This window comes from Varanus komodoensis, unplaced genomic scaffold, assembly GCF_004798865.1.
Source record: "Varanus komodoensis strain SLA01 unplaced genomic scaffold, ASM479886v1 scaffold21, whole genome shotgun sequence".
Taxonomy (NCBI): Eukaryota; Metazoa; Chordata; class Lepidosauria; order Squamata; family Varanidae; genus Varanus; species Varanus komodoensis.
This window is the reverse complement of record NW_025335589.1, coordinates 13,230,512-13,251,865: the sequence shown is the minus strand read 5'-3', so window position 1 is coordinate 13,251,865 and position 21,354 is coordinate 13,230,512. Positions and strand designations below refer to the sequence as shown.

Genomic DNA, 21,354 nt, shown 5'->3' with positions numbered 1-21,354 from the left:
AAGGAACCCAATCCCAAGGCACAGCAAAACAAGAAGATTTTAAAAATATACCAAATGCTAATGAAGAGGAGAGCAGGTGGGCCACTGTGAATAAATAGCTTGGGTATAATAACTGGAAAAGCATGTTCCGAGGCCCTACCTACCATATTTCTGATGCCAGAGCAATGCCTCAGCTAATGATGGCAGTGGGTGAGCACGTTCCTACGGGAAAAGTAGATTTTTGTATCTGATCATCTTCTCCTCTCCTTCTTCTTTTATTACTGGTAATAATGACTTTATAATAATACTTTAATGTGCTTTCCCATTGTGTATCTGAAAAATTCTCACTTCAGTTGCCTGTAGAAAGTTGCTTTGTTAATACTATGCATAGCATCAAAGTAACAAGATTTAGAATCATAGAAGAGTAGAGTTGGAAGGGGCCATGAAGGGCACTGGGTCCAACCCTCTGCTGTTGCAGGACACCAAGTTACATCATTTCATTCAGATGGCTGTCCAGTTTCTTTTTGAATGTCTCCAGAGTGGGAGAGCCCACCACCTCTCTAGGCAGCTGTTTCCACTGTCTTATTGCTCTGACAGTGAGAAAGCTTTTCCTGATGTCCAGCCTGAATCTGGCTTGTCACAACTTGAATTGATTATTCCATGCCCTACACTCTGGCATCAGCAAGAAGAGATTTGTCCTAGTGTTTTTCTATTGACTTGCATTCCTCAGTCCATATCACCACACCCACAAGAGAAATCCATTGCCTCTCCTCTCTTTTTTCTGTTTTTAAAGTGTACATCAATACTGTAGAAAGCTGCATTTCATGTACATACTTGAAGCATGAAGCACTATCAAAACAAGGACAACATGCTCCTATGAATCCATATGGTATGGACAAGAAAATTAAAATGTGCATAAACATAGCAATATATCATCCAACAGATTTCCCCAAAGCATCATGCTATGAGTACTTTTCAAATTACTTTTCATAATTTTTTGCTGATGTTTATTTAATGACAGTTAGTCTCTGAGGTTTTTTATTTCCTCTGAAATATATGCTTCTATTTTTATCTGCGGAGGGAATATAGTAATATTTCTTTGAAATTATGGTGTATTCAAAGGAAGACTAGAGTTTGACATTTTGGAATTCCAATTTGCATATAGAGCTCACTGTTGACAAGGATATTTTCTTGCACATTTCTGGTGATTTGTTCCACATATACACAGGCAATTCTGCATTCTCTTTGGAGGAATTGGGTTGACTGTATTTCCAGAAGCTCCAAGTGGTGTAGGAACTCCTGTGCTAGGAGGGCACTCAGCATACAAACTGGAATTTTCTATGCTGATCCAATCTCTATCTCCAGGCACCTTTTGAGGCCCCACAACCCAGTAGGTTGGAGAGGAGGAAATCCATTTCACACAGACAAACTGAGGCAGCAGGCAATTAGTGTCAATAACTGCAAAAGAAAGAAAGTGTTTAGGTCGCAGCAGACTAAGTTCATGGTACCAACAGAAAACATGCTTTTTAAAAAATGGCTTAAGGACCACCCATCTAGTATGTAACAACAGGGAGAATGTCATTTTAGAATAGCCAGGTATTCTAAATAGTCCGGAATGTGTGTTCTAAAGCATTAACTTGCATCAGCGAAACAATTTTAAAGACCCCATGTTCACTATGTAACTGAGATGCATTATACAGTAAAACTAATGAGATTCATTAGTAAGAAAAATTCAGATTTACAAACAGTGCAACATGTTTATGCAGAATAACACCACAGTGGAAGTAGTTTCTAGCAAAGCTAGAGCTAAATCTAGCACTTGATGAAGGGGCGGGTAGGGGGAGGTGCCTGTTTAGATGAGAGTAAGTTCATTGAATTCAGTGAGACTTTTGAATAGACTTACATAGGATTGCTCTATACGCCCCATCATTTGAAAGCACATGAAACATTCGGCAAACACAAGCAAGCATCAGTGACAATGTGTATTCTATCACTAGTAATAATTGTGTAATCTTAAGTTACTGCAGACCATAAATACAAATGGAATTGTATTAAGGATTTGTTTTATAATTTTTCCCCCTCCAAAAAGCGAATTAATTGAACTCTGGTGGAAGTAGATTTTTTAAAATTATGCTGATGGAAACAGCCCACCACTGTAGGAGAATGACCCATCCTGAAATGAACAAAGGAGATCAGAAACCACTAGCAGCAAAAAACAGTTGGGAGAACCATCTGGAAACTGTTGAATTATGCTTGCCATATCTGCAGCAACATTCATCATTATTTTTGTTGTGAGCCGCCCCGAGGCTTTGTTGCGATGGGGGCGGCATAAAAATGTTTTAATCAATCAATCAATCAATCAATTAAAGCTTAGAGGTGTAACTCAGAATCTAAAACTCATTTTAAAGCATTTCAGATTCCACAGCAAGGTTAAAGAACCTCCAGCTTGTGGGCTGGTCCCATGCAGCAGTTAAATTACTTGATTTCTGTGCAGTAAGGTTGCAGTAGCAGAGTAGAGGGTGGGTGTTGTCCCTTTTATCCTGGCTTTTTTCCCCCTCTGGCAGGAAGCTCAGGGTGACTAACATAGTCCTTCTTCTCTGCATATTATCCTTACACAACAATCCTGTGATGTCGTTTAGGCTGAAAGTAAGCAGCTAGTCCAAAGTCATACAGTGAGCTTTGTGTCCAAGTGGAAACTAGAACCTGGATCATCTCCTGAGTGCCCAGTTCAACACTCTAACCACCATTCCATACTGGCTCTCTGTACGTCTACATGTGGCTTGTGAAAATGGATGTGTTTGCATGAATGACTGGGTGTAAGTTATGTATGAGAGTGTGTTGCATGTGGATCTGATGAATAACCTACACACTTCAGATCTGACTTCACCCACTGTTGCAAAGGTGCTACTATCTCTGGCACTCAGGTCCAAAACATTAGGCCCCAGGGAATACAACTCACGAGCTGCAAAGATGCTTCACCCCAGTTCTGCCTATGGCCAGTTTTGTTGCATAAGAAACAGTTAACACATTTAGAAATGGTGATAGATTTAGTGTTCTGTAAAAGATGTGGTAAGGGAGGAGAATGTTCAGTCCTGCTCTGATTAGCCCACTTCTAGCATTCAAAAAACTCTAAATGAAGACAGCAGATGGGGATGCCCACCCTTTCAACCTCCAAGCTGCTTATGTTGATGGCAAGGTTGGAAACTGTAGCTGCATTCAGCTAAATACCAATGGTTTTCTACAGATCTGAAAACACTGATTGCACAGGGTTTAAACAATGCAGAGAACTCTAGTTTAATGATGGTCAGGAGTACTATGTCTATACTGGCCCCTAGTATCATGGTGGAAATTCCTATTTATTTGAGAGTGCCATTCCATTACACAGTAAATGAAACAATGATTAAGGCAGAAGAAACCCAGACTTTTTAAATCATCCTCATTACTGAAATTCAGTCAATTTAATTTTATGCTCTGTTTGAAATTATGTTCAGTTAATACCCTGAAGTTGCTAATACTAGGGCAGCAAATAAAGCAGTGTAAGAATGTAATGGGGAGCCTGCTTCAGAATTCAGTGTTTTTTGAGGAAATTAAGCCTTTGTTAGTGGAAGCTACAGAAAAGCAGGGATGTTGAATGATATTGATGTCTTGTTTTAAAACATACCTTCACTTTGATCACTCTTATTTACTCTCATTATTTAAAACCATGCCGTGCATTGCTGCTTCTCTAAAGAGTTATTCCCCGCAGGGAATGCTGTTGCTGAGAAATCAGGCTCATCTCTGTTAAAATTCTCTTCATTTTCCCCCAGTGCTTCAGGTTTCTCATAGAACTTGAAGTGGTCTGCCCAGTTTCCTGGGAGAAACAGGAAACTTTTGAACAATCACCACCATAATGTATTGCTGTTGTTGCTCTGCTATTACTTTGAGTTACTATAAATCCCTCTGCTTTCTCATCAGTTTTATAACAAGGATCATGATAAAAAGTGATAGCTGGTATTGCTTGGGACAGACAACACTGATTTGCTGTAGAATTAGTTTTCTTTGCACCTAATTTGGTGGATGCTTTGCAATGCTTTGCCATAATGGAGAGGCCCATGTTTCCTTTAATTTTCAATACAGACAGTGTGTGTTGTCAAGGCAACCAGTTTGAGCGTTTTCTTTCCAATGGTAAGCTCTAGCTCTGGCATAGCCTACCTTAAATCACTGTCATTCCCAGTAATATCTGAGGTCAGATATTTCACCGGTGTGCACAAAGGCACAGAGCTTCTCTTTTTTCTCTGTTGGCTTTCATGTCATTAAATAGAACAACTTGGGGCTCAGGGGAAAACATGTATTAAAGCTTTTAAAGTTAAACTAATTCTGTAGCATCATATCCAGTTGTGAGGATCCTTTTCATACTGAACAGAGAGCTGTATTTTTATTATTCATTTTTTGGCAATAAATGGATAGTTGATGCTAATCTGTTAATATATGATAGCTGCCTGTTCCTACAGTGCAGTCTCCTCACTACATACCTGTGAACAAAAATAGCTTGTACAGATCAACGTCTTAGTGTCTCTTAACACTTCAGAATAGCATGGAGGTGGGGGTGGCCAGCTGTCCAACTTTAGACAACGCCCCCTATTTTGGAGAGCTGGCAGAAGGCTGTCCCCTCAGTTTGATGGGCTCCTCAATCCAGGTTTGGTTTAAACTCAAGGAGGAAAAGCTGGGGCCTTGAGCTTTATTATTTACTTGTTTTATTGATATCCTGTTGTATTCCTGCAAGGAATTCAAGGCAGCTTGCATAATCTTTCTCTTCTAGATTTTAGTCTCACAGCAATCTCACATTAGACTGAGATTCTGTGACTGGTCCAGAGGTATCCAGTGTGATTTGTGCCTGTGGGAGACTAGAACCAGGTCTCCTGAGTCCTAGTTTGACACTGCACCATAGCCGTCCATCAACGCTTCCTGACCAGCAGACTGAGCTGCAGGCAGACAAGTAACTAGGCCAGTCTTTTGCACTGTGTTGAAATATGTGCTGCCGCTTTCACCAGGGGTGGCATGTCTGCACACACCAATTGCTAAAATGCTTGAGTGTGTGGAGGGCTTGCACTTTCCTGCTTGAGGGATCCTGTAGCAACTCTGCATACAGATTGCTGGCCTGGATGGACCTTTGGTCCAATCCAGCATGGCTTTTCTTATGTGCTTAAAGTATAGTTGTTATTTCTAAAATTGCACCTCCCTCCCTCCCTCCCTCCCTCATATATATATATATATATATATATATATATATATATATATATAATATGCATATGCAAACAGCATGCAAGTCATGCCCTCTTTTGATGATGTATTTCTTCTTTTTTAGCAATGTGTTAGTGACCACCCTACATGGAGGCTTCTATTCAGAGAGGGGCCTGGCATGTAAGGAATAACAGTGCCTCTCACCCCTGACCTATGCACATATACATACCTAAATAGGCATACAATGTTTGCCACCAGAAAGTGGGTCAATAAATCACAGAAAGGGTATATACTCAGAGAATCCAGGTCACGCATGATAATTCAGCAATACTGAGAGCAAGCTTTGCTTCACATCATTTTTGTTTGCATGTTGAGTTCACAAAGAAAGTGCATTTAAGAAAAGCACATAAAGCATTATTTACCTTTTGCTGTTAAGAAGGAAGCCAAACAGAAAGGTTGCTTATGGACCAAGTTCTGTGCCTTCCCTGCCACCAGGATTTCTTATTATATGGTAGCAACCTGTTCCCTCCCTGTCATTTTCAAACCCTGAAGTGGTATCACATAAGCTCCAAATCCTGAGCCAAAACCTTTTGTGTTCTTTTTAAAACAAACACAATGTCATGCCATCAGCATTACCTTTGGTTTCAGAACAAACTGCAAAGCTGTGCAGCCTCTTGGATGGAAAGAAAGAGAAACCTCATCCAGTGAGTTGTCTGGCCTGTGACATCAGGAAATCATAGGACAGAAAACTCACTGCATGCGATTTCTTCCTTTTCCATCCTAGAGGCTGCACAAATTAAATCCTGATCCTGGTTCCTTTTAGCAAAAGGCTTAGAAAGGGAGAGGGAATATGCCATCTTAGACTTGGCTTTGCCTTTATGCACAGAGATTTAACAACAAGTGGAATTACTACAGCTTAGCTCCCTACTGTGGTCTTTCCCCATGTCTCCTCCCATGTGGTCCACAGCTTTTCATCTTACTCAGATTGCAAGGGAAGGAAGCATGCTGAAGCGCCTTGCAGGCAGCAAACATATGAGAAGGAGGCCAATTGGCTACCAGTATGCTATCTGGTATACTTAGAGTATACTAATATAAAACACCTAACTGATAGGATATATACTGTGTCTGATTTCAAGTGTTGTGGCACAGTGATCCTCAGCTGTAAAATAAGACCAATATCTTTAAGTGGTATAAATGCAGAATAGTCCATATATGTGTGTGTCTTGTCTTTGTTTGCTGCCATGTAGTTTAGCTTATCTCACTCCTTTTCATAAATGTATCCATCTTCCATTTTAGTTTTGCATGTTTTCTATCATAGCCATTTCATCCAGTTCCGGTGCTGTTTTTAAGGACTGCATGAACATTGTATACATTTGTCTACCCAATTTTCTTAGAATACTAATTTCCCATAAAAAAGCATGTTTTCATGTATTACTCAGTAAAATTTTTAGTTATTGCTAAATTTGGAAAAGTGCGCAATCTAATGAATAACTGTGTTGCAATCAGTGTACTCATCATTTGGTTGGGTTGGTCTGCCTAAAAAGATGGACAGAGCTACATTCTCCAGTGCCCCTGCTTGTAGCACATTTAAGTCTGGCTTGTGCAAGTCAGGGGTCCTCACACTTTTTCATCAGGGAGCCAGTTGAAAGGTGCAAGTGCTGGGCGGGGGTGGGGCTGGGTGTGCGGGTGGGGGTGGGCAGGCGCGTGCGGTGAGGCTCGGAGGCAGGGACAGGCGCACGATGCATCGGCTTGCTCACTTGGAGATCATTTTCTCTGAGCAAGTCCAAAATGATCTCACAAGCAAGCCACTGCCTCCCTGTGTGTGTGTGTGGGGGGGGGGGCAGGTGGGTGTGCACACAGTGTGTTGAAAACCTCTGAGGTGGGCTAGATAAATGGTCATGGCAGGCCGGATCCGGCCCCTGGGCCGTAGTTTGAGGACCCATGGTGTAAGTCCTCCCGTTCCTTACATGCCCTGGTTCAACTGGCCATGTAGCTTGTCTGCCAAGCCCCACCCTGTCTCAAGCTACTCACACGTAAGCATGTCCCTATTTTCATCTATGAAGTGTTGGTAGGTATAAAGCTTGGAGTTTAATTAAAGCTGTTAGCTCAGATTAGGAAATGTGATAAGTGGAAACACATTTCACTTTCTGCATCTTCAACCATATGGCCAAGAGAGATGGTCACCATTGTTCATATGTTGGGGAGCTTATCTTTGCAGCAGGGATCAATGCTATTACAAGAATCTTGACAGTTTCTTGGTGCATTTTTAGCTCTTTGCAGTCGAATAATTGTTTTAAAGGCCATTATTTTTTATAAGCAAACAAATATGATTTTATTGTTCAACACCCTTAGAATTCCCATGGTAAGAACTTCAGGAACATGTGGAAAATGCACAGGCATTTGAAAATAGTGGAAAGGACAAATGACATTTCTCAGAATGATCTTTTGCCCTTTCTCTGTGCAATCATGTGCTGCCTTCTCAGAATGTCCTCTTTGAACCCCAGTTCTCTGCATGACTTCAATGCTGCTAATATCCAGCAAACTAACTGACCTGGACTTGAGCTGTCATTTCACCTTTGCTGGCAAATGACGGCATTTCTTGTGAACTCAGGAACCTTCTTTATTGTCTTCTTTCTTTTTGAAAGTCACTACAAAGATAAGTTTTCCCCTTTGGAAGCATTTCTAGGATACTATAGCTACGAAAAGAAAAAGGAAAATAAAAGAAGGCTCCATATTTGTACTTCCAATCATATAAACCTCTTCCCCTACACACATACACTCACAGATTGCATCTCTAAATGACAAAATTGACTATGTAAATAACATATGATTTAGAAGCTTGTAATTATATACAAAATTATAGGAGCAAATTACTAGGAGACAAACCTTTTAGCTTAGCTGGAGGTTACGGGAGGCCTTCATGGAACATGAGTTAACTAGGAGGTTTATTACTGATGATAAAGAAACACATGGTAGAAATCCTCCTATCAGACCTTTGCACTAATTTAAAGTATATGTCAAAGCCCAGGAGGGGGAGAGGCCTGCAAGGACCTGGGAAATTTGGGTGATAAATGTTATTTTGATTAAGACATCCAAGTGCGGGGGGGGGGGGGCAGGAAGACCTGACATATAAAGGCCATTTAGCATGGCTAAGAAAGCCCTTTGAGAACTCTCCACTCCACTTTCTTACAAAACAGCCTTGCTTAGCATCAAACAAAGTCTTTCCAGACAATGAATGACAGTATATTGGTTAGCTGGTTATTTAGCAAGATGCACAAATAGACACGCTCATCACAGTCTTTTTACAAGCTTGAATTATCCCTCCTGTTTACTTTTGTTCTGAAGTAGTCCATCTTTGAAGGATTGGCTCTCGGGTACCATGTGTCTAACAAGCCCAATATGTGTCAATAAGATCCCACTGCTTAGTATTTACCATATGTTTTCTAATGCTCCGAGTGTATCTCTTAGGTGTATGCAGACCAAAACCAGTATGAATCCAAAGCCTGTGAGTGGTAGCTTCCTTCATTTATTCCTGTGAGCTAGCTTTCTGCACTGAATAGAATTTGGAGGATGAAGAAAATGATAGCTATGAGGAAATATGTACATTATTTAGTAGTCATCATTAAGTACTATTTAAGTTATAAGGCAATAACCTGTTGTGCTGGAGCACGCTTGTGCAATGTGGCTTCTGTGCTTCAAAAAGTAAAAAGCTCATTTTCAGAATGGGTCAGGTAAATGGAACTTGCAGAATGGAACTCTGCTAAGCTGTCCTGATCTGGAAACAAGCATTTCAGCTTTTTCCCAGAGTTATTTTTAGAAGCATATAAGCAGCTCCATTGGATACTGCTGAAGTAGACCTGCAACCCAGTGTTGCAGAGCCTGGAATGCTCACGTTCACTGTCCCAGTAAGCCGTCGTGCAGGATGTGCCATTCTACTCCCTTACTGTCTATTTTGGGGTGGGGGTGTTTCTCCCAAATATCAGTCAGCTTTCCATAGTTACTGAATAGTGTAGTCCTCACTGGTATTTCTGCTAATCTCAGGATTGCCCAGAGCCTCTTTGCTGAAAGAGGTATCATTTTGCTACCTGCTATTCGAAGAACTGAGATGGTTATTAGCTTTATTATATTTTCTATTATTCTGTTGTTTTATATCATAATTTCAGATTCAAGATTTTTCCCCTTAAGATTCCTTTTTTTTTCTTAAAAAAGGGACAAAAATACAGTCTAGTTAAAAATACATTTTAACATTATGCCAAGCACGAATGGTTGTGCTTTTACCACACATGCTATTGGAAATAAACATGAAATTGCTTTTGTTCACAGTCCTCCACTACCCTCTAGTGTCTAGTATTTTGTACTCCCCATTTTAGCAATCTGGTGTTATTTGTGGATGCAGAATCTTTCTGGTGCTTAAGATGCACATTTCCTGGTATAATTCAAAATACTCTCTTGCCATTTTTTATCATTGATGCATCCCCAAGGACCCTGGTTGCTGAAGGGCCACACATTCCTGTATAAATGTGCTCATTTACTGAGATCTGTAAGCAAGATATTGATGCAGCTTCCTTCTCCTGGTGAGGTACAATCAGGTGCAGGGCCTTCTCCCTTTGAGAACCCAGCAAGTGTAGGTTCTGCCAGGTAGTGGTCATATTCCAACACTATACATTTCAGCTGTGGCTGAAAATGGTTCTGTCTATTCAAATTTCTGTGTTTGTCGTATGTGCTGCTGTTTTTTTATGGCTATTTAGGGTGCCGTTCAAGTCAGCCACCCATAAATCTCAGGGGATTACAGGATTCTAAGAAGAGTGGAAGTAGTGCAGAGGTCATCTCCATGCTCCTTCCACCCTGCAAAATCCTTAGATGGTCAGTTTCACCAGTGCAGTTATTTCTCTACCAGCGACAGTGTCTGTGTGAGGGGTGCTTCAAGCTCAGAGACCCACCTACAAGGTCAGAGCATGTTTCCAACCCTGTAGTTCAGTCTCCAAAACCTCTTAAGGCTGTCTAAATTCCTTCTTGCCAATTAATTATTGTGATATGTCAGGGTGTCTGTTTTGTCACCGTTTCTGACTGGACACCGTTAATAATGCAGCAGTCACTCTCTGCATTACATTTCCCTCTGTCCCCATTAATGATTAGCCACCACTCCAAAGCATGCACGCGCACACACACTTTTCATGCATCCAAGGGGGTCATCTTACATACCCTTGGACAGAAAAAGTGCGTACAGTTCCCAGACTTTCCAGCCTGCTGTGCTGGGGAGTTGTGCAACATTTTTCTATAGAAATATGCATAGGATTATGACCCAGAATCGTTGGCTATAGTCCATAAAAGTTTATGCCATAATAAACTTGTTCGTCCTTTAGATAGCCCAAGTCTCTGTGTTGTTTTTATTACAACAGCCTAACATGTTGAACCCTCTGCAATAGGGTGACTGAAATGGTTCTCGGTTTTGTTTTAAGCTGCTGTGGAAGGGCAAGATACAAGTTTAAATAGTTCTGACTATCAGGTTAGGATGCTGCATTAAGAACTTCACAATACTTTCTTTTCAAAACCAATTTTAAGCTGAATAGGCTTGGAACAGTGGTGTCTACATTTCTTATGGAACAGGAACGAATTCAGTACCATGTTCAAATCACCTTAAAGCTGTGTCTTGTTTACTGTTTGACTTCTCTTGCCTACAAGAGCTGTGTAGTTCAGTAATAGCCTCATTTCCTATTCAGGGTTATTGTTGGGTAGAATATGCCATCTAAGCTAAAACTTTGTTTTGAATTGTTCAGCCACACACTATTACCCATGAAAGGAAGGTGGCAGTGTGGCACTACTTAGCTCAACAGCAGAACTATTTTTATGACAAGCAAAGCACACATTCAAAAGTTTAATATTTTCAATAGCTCTGCCTTTTAATCTACTTATAAACAAGAGAGAGGAAAACATTACGATGCAAGGATAAACATCTACATGTGATCTACTTTAAAGAAGAAAACAAAAGTTTTTTGCTGGATTCATCTGGTCAATATATCATTGCATGATGGCCTCTTGCATGCATGTTTTTTCACCTTGACTAAATAGCAGCTGTGAGATGAGTGCTAGACAGGTCCAGACCACGGCAGAGGCAAAGGGTCCAAGCTCCTCTCAATCCAAACCACAATCCTGGTCAAGAAGACTCCTCCAACTCTCAGCCGCTCTTCAGTAATGAAAAAGTTAGCCTAGGAGAGCTAACTATGTGATCAACAGCACACCTGGATTGGACTGACGCACCAATGAAATTTTGGGCAATAGTATATGTTACTCACAAATCCTTAAGGGCCTGCTAGTCACACTGTATACAAGAAGTGTTCACTCCTGGCAACATCCATGTGAAATAAATGTAATACACATTAGACCAGGCACTATAGGTCTGTTTCTACTCCTGTGAGAGTGGCACCACTTTGAAAGTACCAAGTCTCACTTCCAATGGGGCTACAGCTAGAATTCCAGCACTGTTGCATGTCTTTATGAAATGCTGAATTAACCAGTCTTTTTAAAAGAAGAAAAGAAAAATCAAAGCAGATACCTGAATGTGTGTTCAGTTTTCTGCTAGAAGTGAAAAAGGGGGTTATACAAAGAGAGAGGAACACCAACTAAGTAGCTTCGCTTTAAGTTGTTCAAACAACAACCACATTAGAAAAAACTACACATTCAGTGTAAGGGGTGTATCCTAGTGAAAATGCCATCATCTGTATAATTATAATACCCGTCAAAGCAAATATTGTATTAGTGCACTGAACTGAAAAAATGGCCTAATTCACAAATAAGTTTCAAGTGTTTGTTTCTGGTACTCTTACATATTAAGCAGAACTTTGGAGAACAGTACCTATATCATTTTCAATTAGCAATATAAGAGTTTTCCTAATTATCTTCTCTTGTGACCAATTTCAGAAAAAAGTTGAATGGTATGAATATGAATGTATTGAGGCCTGCCAAACCCAATCATTTCTTTTTCCCATTTGCAGTGGGAAAAACTACAGATGACAACAAGTGAGCGGAGAAAGATAGTCTGCTCAGTCACATTCCACATTATTGCCATTACCTGTGTAGTTTGGTCATTGTATGTATTAATAGACCGGACGGCTGAGGAAATTAAGCAAGGCAATGACAATGGTGAGTGCATTTATCATTTTCTTCTTTGCCACTCTTTTAGACACTCTAAGTTCTAGAGTTAGTTGTTCCCAGCAGGCCAGTGCAAGTATATGGACTAGTAAGGATGCAAATGTGAGCTTGAGTGGACTCCGGGGGAAGGTGGAGGACAGGAAGGCCTGAGGAATGTTGTCCATGGGGTCGCGATGGGTCGGACACGACTTCGCGACTAACAGCAACAACAAGGATGCAAAAACAAAGCAGGCTTGAGTGGGAGGCTTTAGCTTTATTTTCTTTCCTGTGAAGTAAATATGGGGATCCTATGCTGTCTTCCATATGGTCATGCTGCCTTTCCTCCTCAGTAACACTAATCATTGGGTGATAACTCAGTTTTTGCATCATTTGCCCCTTTTTGAAAGGGTGAAACACTTCTCCTAAAGGTTAGTTTAAGCTTTAAGCTTAAATAGGCTGAAATTCCTTTGCCCCTTTGGTTCTGCCCACTGCTGGAATGCACCCTGGGAAGCTACTTCTTGGGCACAGCTATAGGACCCCCCCGCCCCCAGTGTGCATACGGAATCATAGCATGAGTAGATTTGGAAGGGGCCACTGGGTCCAATCCCCTGCTCAGTGCAGGACTCCAAGTCAATCTATCCCTCTCAGATGGCTGTCCATGTGAGGCAGGCTTCTCTATGTACCCTGGGCTCATGCCATCTTTCTTGTACAGAATTCAGCATGTTGAGAATCTCTGGTCTTCCTTCCCTAAAAGCATATTTAAAGCCCTTAAGGCCCCAAGCAACAGGTGAGGTTTCCAGGGGACATGCTAGATTGCCCTTTATTGCTTTTACTGCAACTGGCAGAAATAAAATTATGAAAAATAAGCCATGTTATGTTATATAACTGTCAACATATCAGTACAAATTCTAACAAGGGGCCTACACAGGGAAAGATGGATCTAGCGAGTCTGTGTCCAGATGACATAGATGATGACAAAAACAGATGACTGAGATTATGTGCATGTCATCCCTCATTTTATTAAACACCACAGTACAATCTTCAGAAGTGAATTTCATTGAAGTCAATAGGGCATTACCCAGATATAGCATTGCAGCCTTAAAATAGAGCATCACCAAGCTATTGTTCTGACCTGCAGTTTTCAGTATTTTTTCCTTTAATAAATTATGTATGTATTCCTTATTTTTAAAAATTGTAACACTTTCTGAGGCCAAAAAGAAAAAAAAAGGATTTTTACTTGTCTTTCATATCCTCATCTACCAGTAAAACAGCTCTTGTGAAAGTCTAAATTGTGTAGAAAAAAGGAAAAAGCATGTGATTGTATACTTTGTGGTATGTTAAGAGGTAAATGTCTTATTCTCAGAGGCATTTGTAACTGCCTTTATAATTTATATTCTGAGAGAAATAAGAATTCTTGTAATGCGTAACTCATTCAGAAGAATTCTCTCCTGGATAAGTGCAGGGGGCAATTATCTTCACCCACTCCAAACATAAAGAAATGTTTAAAAAGTAAACAAGTGACTTAAAGCACTTTTTGAAAGTAAATACGTGACTTAAAGCACAGTCTCTTTAGTTCCAGTGACATCAGTGAGACCAACGATCAATTGCAAATTAGGATATAGACATGGGATAATCCCCTACTTCCCTAACTGGATCTGTGTGGCAGTGTTATTCTCTCCACCCACAATCTCAGGGCACCAAATCTTTTCAAATTGTCAGGAAACTAAACTGCATGGATGAGCCATTAATGTTAATTACTACTCAATGCATGCAAATCCTTTGCTGAAAGAGGGCTGCATGCGATACTGGCCCAGAGACCACATGCATGCACAAATGTGTTTGGAAGCAGGAATACACATAACCACATTCACCACTAGTAGCAGGAGGGGAAGCAGCCCTCCCATAGATTTCTCCTTCCAGTGAAGAAAGCTAGTCTGTATCAAGATTACTTGGGAAGCAGATTCAATAGAAGCAGGGGTAGTAGTCCTTGCCAGCTGCATGCAGTTCCCAGCCCACAGGTTATAACCCCCTTGTTTAATGCGATAGTAAATCAACAAAAAATGTTCTACAAACGAACTAGTGTATTACACACTGATTTGTGCATTTAAGTAATTACATTACTTGTCCCAACTTTTCTACATAAATGGACACAATAAGCATCCAATAAGCTCAGTTGAGCCTTTACATTTACATGGGTTGGACTGAACAATTTCTTTCTAAGTTACATGATACAATGAATTATAATGGCTATAAAGAAAATGTTAATTCACTATCTCTGTTAATAGTTGGTCTCTAGTAAAGTATAGTTTTCATCAAAAATGTGCTTTTCTTTTCTCCTTAATGGCTCCATAGTTCAAGGAGAAGTTGTACAGTTCCTCAGAGATGTCAGAAGCAAAGTTCATGTCTACAAACATGTCAAAATGTAGTCAAGCTTAGGATCACCATAGCATTTTTGAGGCATGTGTGTCTTCAGACCTCCCATTCAGTACTGAAACTATAAGATCCCATAGCTCAGGGATGTGCCACAGTAACAAATATTTTGCACCTTCACTCCGTTGACTATCTTGTGTACATCAAGTGGTAACAATGCCAATCAAATCCATGTTAGTTCTACATCATACAACCCTAACATAATAAAATGTGGAAAAGTCAAAGTAGCAAATCATTGTATCTTGCCTACACTTGACATATGGGTTGAATAATTGTAGTATTCTTAGCACAAGAGAGATGAGAATTTAATGGTTAATCCTCTTTCCCTCAAGACAGTTGGCATGAAATCCATCAATTGAAACACATGCATGAGTGTATGCACAGGAAATGATGTAATTCACAATATATTAAAGAGGGATTCACTTCGATTACTTGTATTCTTTTACTGTTTTTAAACACAAAGCTATGTAACAATTCAAGGAAGAAGAAGAGGGAGGCAAGCCAAGCCAAGGAAACATCATTAAATTGATTTTTCTATTTTAGAAAATCCAGTCAAGCCAGACTTGCCAGTGACTTGTCCAAAATATGTCCAAGTTCATACAAGATGATAACTCACCAGGCAATAAGCCACAGTGGGTTGGTTGTTTCATGACCAACAGACAACTGGGTTCATTTTGGATATGTTGCTTACCCCCTCCTCCTTTCCCCCTTTCCTCTAGGCAGTATCCCAGGAGACAGTGCAAGGAGGAACAAGTCTCCTAACCTCAGCTAATTGTCAGACTATTCCTGTTGGACAAGCAAGACCTAAAGCACAATGGGGCCAGCTTCCAGCATTCCTAGGGCAAGATGCCAGGGCCTCCAAAGAAAAATAATCTTTGTCTTTATAGTGCAAAAAGGGCTCAGTCCCTGAAGTTCTTACTCCATCTGGTGCAGGAGGAAAGGATGTCCACTCCACTTGTACCCTTCAAGGATCATGAGTTCTTTTCTGCCCAAGAGGTCCATGCTTGGGCAGGAGGCTGGAGTGCCTAATCTACATGGTGTGGGGGGAGCAGAACCAAGTGAACCTCCAGTTCCTGCTTGAGAGATCTATCACCTAACCAAGTATGAGGCAGCACTGCAGAGTAGATCCCCATAGTTGCTGGAGAGCTCAACTCTTGAGTCACTAGCAAGGATATCTTGTCTTCTTTGTCAAGGGAGTTTGCACCTTTAGCCACTGGCAAGGATGTCCACTCCATGTCAGCATTGGCTGTTCAAACTTATACATGGTGGGTCATGTTTGGATGAGTTTGGATGATAAGATCATGCAATGGTGGTGACAACAGCCCTAAAACACCCCATGGGTTCTTATGAGGAGTTACTGGGAAAAAAACCAACCCAGCCTGTCTGACCTGGGCTGCATTTGCATGGGTTGTGGTGTCATCCAAACCAGATGTATGATGGTCATTTTATTGGATGGTCACTATCACTTAAAATACATTTACAAAAAAGCACAGGTGTCCTACCCTGCAAAGCAATTGCTTATGTATATCAGTTGGCCTAGCCTGCTGATCTAGTATTACCTCTGGGAGAACCCTGGAACTTAAATGTTGCTGAGCAGATGGCTCAGTTTTAATGCCTGTAGTTTTCCATGTGAATCAACCCTTTTAAGTTTTTCTGCCTTAACTAAGGTTTACTACTCAAATCCAGTTTTACATTATTTGTGATACTAAACAGATAATCAGTTGCTTCACATCAAAGTGCAAGCTTATCTCTAAGTTGTAGTACTTAGGTAGAAAGATTTGAGAATTTAGTCACAATAATCATATGTCACAACTGTAAGTTGTTGAAAATGGAACCTGTTCTGGTTAATAGGTGGTATACTGGATGGATGGATGGATGGATGGATGGATGGATGGAAGCAGGAAAGCAAGCTTGCTTTCTTGCTTTTGTTTTTCTACATCTGGACAGACCAAAATAAGTTGGGGACATTCTGTCCATAGATTTTTCATCGTAACATCCAAACCCAGAATTTGGATGGACTGATGTAACCCAGAGTTAGATTCTAAGAACATATTCTGTCTTTTCACAAGTTCCCACAATTTCAGGATCAGACATCACTCTAAACAGCTAAAGACAGAGCTTCCCTTGCTTGTTCAATTGGAGAGAGCAGGAGGCATGGAGCCAATATGCTCATCTACTTCTACTCACCATGATTTAAACAAATGTTTGATAGCCATGATGTACAAACTGGGGTTTGTAATCCATCTTTAAGCATGCTCAAGAAACAGCAACTATCCAGGGAAAAATGTCAATGATACTAACTCTCCTCCCCCTTTTTCTTTAAATTTGAAAAGGTGTCCTGGAGTGGCCATTTTGGACAAAATTGGTTGTGGTGGCCATTGGGTTTACTGGAGGCCTCGTCTTCATGTACGTACAATGTAAAGTCTACATTCAGTTGTGGAGAAGGTTGAAAGCTTATAATCGAGTGATATTTGTTCAAAATTGCCCAGACACTGCCAAAAAACTAGAGGAAAAAAATTCTTCCTTTATTCAGAACACTGAGATCAAAGACACTGTAGTAGTGCCAGTATCACAGACAAGTACAAACTCTCAGCAATCAGGAGAAGAAACTGTTTCTGATGTCATGCCGGTTTGATGGAAGTGGCATTTCTTTTTCTTCATGAGAGAACAAAGTGATGTGTTTTCTAGAATTCAGCCACATTAAAATGGCAGAACTGCTAAGTATATTTGAATGAAGAGCAAACAGGAAAACAAGATCAAGAGGAAGTTGCACATTACCTCTGGAATGTAACTGTGAAACAGGTTTTCACTTTTCTTCTAAGCATTATCAAAAGTGGAAAAGAAGAAAAGACAGATTTCAACTCCTAACAGGCAAAAAAAGGCAGCACCACTGTTGATGGCTGAAATGAACTGCAGTTGCAGATATACTACTGGTGTTCTGTTTACAAGGACAAAACCCTCCTATGTATTTGCTACTATGGTGTTTTTGCTAATTATCACAATTGGGGGAGGGGGGTAAAGCTGCAAAGCAAAATTTTAAAGATTCATATTAACCCTTCAAATCATGTAAAATATATGCATCAAAGCACAAATTGACTAAGCCTCATAATGTGATAACTGAAGATCAAGTTGGCTAACCCATAGAATCTATGGTCTGGAAGATATGAAAACCTTTCCAAAAGTAATAATTTCAAACATATGTTTAAATTCCAAGTATTTGTAAATTAGATAGTTGGAAATATTTTCCTTGGTCTGCAATAGCTACAGATGATCATTTCCCCCGAGGTTTCCTTGCAGGTTATTAGATTTATCTGGGCTGTTGCTTATTCTTAAAAGCAGAATAAAGTAAAGAAATAAAATTGACAGAATATACCTGGCAGCACTAACGTTATTCTGCTAAAGGGTAATAGATTTTATAATCAGAGGAATTATAAACCAGAGAAGTATCTTGGTTCAATGCAAAAGACTTTGAAGCTTTTTCAATATTTATTAGTGTGTGAAATATGCAAAGAGTCGAAGATTGAAATATAGTATTTTCTTTCAAGAGGTCTGGATAGAGCAAACTCAGCAACTGTTAGGATAGTCTTGAGAGTCAGTGTAAGCAGTATTACCATTACCTTTCCAATGTTCACTTGAATTGACAAGATACATGCAGTATCGTTGATATAAGAGATGGCTATATGATTAAGGGTTCAATAGTTCCACTGTTACTATTGTGGTTTTAGCATATTGATGTAAAACTGGAGTGTGACTAAATTAAAAAATGCAGAAGATAAATATCACTATAATAGGGTACCTGGCAGGAATAACTTACGTGAAAAAGATCGTTAGTGTCCCATTTCTGAAGTATGTACCTCAGAAGGCTAAATAATTGGGTACTTTAAAAAGAAAGAAGTCTCTTCTTTATACCACTGTTATGCTTGTTGAATGTATTGTGAATTGTGCCCAAGTAATGTGATTATACAAGAACAGTGTGACCAGTGATGAGGGAAGCATATGATGGTGAACTGTGGTGGATTAAGTCATTTTAACAATGAACTACATGACATGCTTCAGATTTTAAAACTACGGCAAGTTGTTGATCCCAAAAAGACTCAGTAGGTGTATGTGAAAGATCTGTCTAGACACTGCAAGAAACAGGAAGCCTTGTTAAAATTAATGGACATTTCTCCACTGATTTCAGTAGGTGATAACATGTATTGTCATATAGGAACCATGGCTTGGTTGAAAATACATTAGTCATGCAATTAATGGCATACATAATGATAGATTTAGCAAGAATGGTGGGGGGGTCTTCCTTGAGTAAAAAATGCATAACATGAACTGTGAATGCTATTTTTCACATAAATGGAGAAATGCCTTTTAACATTAAAACGATTAAGTTTAAGTTGCTTTTACATGCCCTTTGTGAGGTTTAGAAAACTACATGGTTTAACCAAGGTTGCTGGACAGATTTAACAAAAAATAGAGGATCAAAATTTGAAATTAATTCCAAACTGGTTTGTTTACATCCTTCTCACTAAGAGACACAAATCTGGATGGAGTCTAATTATAATTTCAAGTGATAGGGGTTTTTTCTGCCTATCTGTAGATGAATGACAGTGCCATTGATTTGTATAAACAGCTGACTGCTATGGCATAAACAGCTTAAAAGTTAAGGTAAATATAACAGGTTGCAAAATAGAGGACAACAATAAAATGTAAATTGCCTAATATATTCCAATAATATAGCTGTGGATTCAGACAGTTTTCCAAATTGTAATTTTTCTAGTTGCCACACAAGGGAGCCCATATATAACACAACTGTATAAAGAAGTCCAACATGTTTTCAGTTCTCTTAAGAAATCTGACGTGCTCTGATGCCAATTAAGTACTGGTTTCAAGGGAGACCTCGGCATGCCTTCAAACCAACATGTATTGGGAAAAGAGCGATCATCCCAAGATAAGAGTCAAAGGAAGTTTACAACATAATCATGCCATTCCCCCATTTTCAAGACCAGTGGTATTTTTGGCTTCATTCCTGAGATGCTAAAAAGCACACTGTCTGAAACAATACAGGTAGAAGGAATCGTTCTCATTTAGAAACGAAAATGCTAGTGTACCTGTCTTTATACTGCCTGTTCCTAATTACCTACAATAAGAGATACCAGAAACTATATTAAAGCAATTGTTTACATGGTGGAATAAAATTCCTCTCAAAAAGCAAAGATAATGAAAATTTAACAGAAAAATACTGTAAAATGCCAAAACAGTTTTCCTCAACAACTTTCTTTGGGGCTGTCAAAGGTGTCCCCTTCTGGATTAATTTGTTAACTTTATAAGCATAACTAGCAGTCTACTGGTGCTATTGGTACAGCTGGAAAGCCGTAAATAGTGTGGCTCCAAAACAACAGTACATGCATTCATCACCAAAATTAACTGTCAAATTTTGAACTTTGCACTGCAATGCAATCTCTGATGCAAATATTTTACTGTGTATAATTGTTTGACCTATGAATTTGTTACTTGTTTTACCCAGTTCTCTTTTGCAAAAGAGCTTAGATGCTTTTGTGGGTGACTTGTGTATTAAAAGGTATTCGGGATGGGGGAAAACATAATATAACTACTAATTGTTGTGGAACAAATTTGTATTTGTATTAAACAGATGCTTAAAAGATAGCTGTAAGTTATTGCTTCTAGAGTGCAATGGATGTTGATTGCCTACTTAGGCTTCCTAAAGAAAGTTGCAAAATGTCACTACATTCTTCATATATAATTACCTTATTCTGTATATGTTTAAAATTATCCAGCAGCAGCTTTTGCAATACATTGTGTTAAGCTTAGCTTCAACACAATGTACAGAAGAATTTTACATTTGCATCTGTCCTAACAGCTTCTGTCAAATTATTTTCTCTATGAAATTATTTGCCTTTGCTGGCAAAAAAGAGACTTGCACCCTCCTCTCCTCCTCCTCTTGAGCATCAACTTCAACATGTTGATACTAGTCCTGAAATAAGTTTACTATATTTTAATGTCATATTACTAACCAGAATCAAATCATGGTTTATGAATCTGATTAGTAAACCAACATTAAATTACAGTTACCCATCTTGTATATAACTGGAAACCTTAGAGAGACTTGTATCAAAACAGAAGGCATTGTACAGGGGGGGTGGGGGGTGGGCAGGGATGAACACACAGGTCTCAAATTTGTTCTGATCTGAATAGTGTACTTTTAAAAAGGGAATTATCATATCCAAATTGGCCCATTGGTATGTTCACTGAAACCTAAACTCATGTACAAAAAATCTTGCTTGTCTTTGAACCATTCATCCTTTCAGTAGTAACATGTAACTGACAACACTTGACTATTGGTGCAAATGAAGTACACAAGCCATACTTAAAAACAAATTTACTAACACAAACTTATTGTCAACAAAACCAAAATTCAAGAAGGAAGTGTGCTTAAGCACACTGTTAAATCACACTGTACTCAATATAGTATAACTAAGTTTTCCTTCAGGACTTTAAAAGTATAACCCCAGAACTTGTGTATGTATGTACGCATAAAGCATTATGTGTATGTGCACATAATGCTTTTAAGTCCCTGAACACCAT

The 21,354-nt window shown here is 39.5% G+C and overlaps 1 protein-coding gene across 4 annotated transcripts in view; it reads left to right on the top strand.

The window, feature by feature from the left end:
• The window catches only part of MARCHF1 (membrane associated ring-CH-type finger 1), a 145,644-nt gene extending 125,267 nt beyond the window's left edge, over positions 1–20,377 (top strand). For all 4 annotated transcript variants that reach the window (XM_044430983.1, XM_044430982.1, XM_044430985.1 and 1 more), the window contains 2 exons: positions 12,192–12,339; positions 17,091–20,377. In XM_044430983.1, coding sequence (XP_044286918.1) covers positions 12,192–12,339; positions 17,091–17,392 — 450 coding nt within the window. In that variant the 3' untranslated portion in view covers positions 17,393–20,377. The remainder of the gene's footprint in view (positions 1–12,191; positions 12,340–17,090) is intronic.
• The last annotated feature ends 977 nt before the right edge of the window (positions 20,378–21,354 follow it).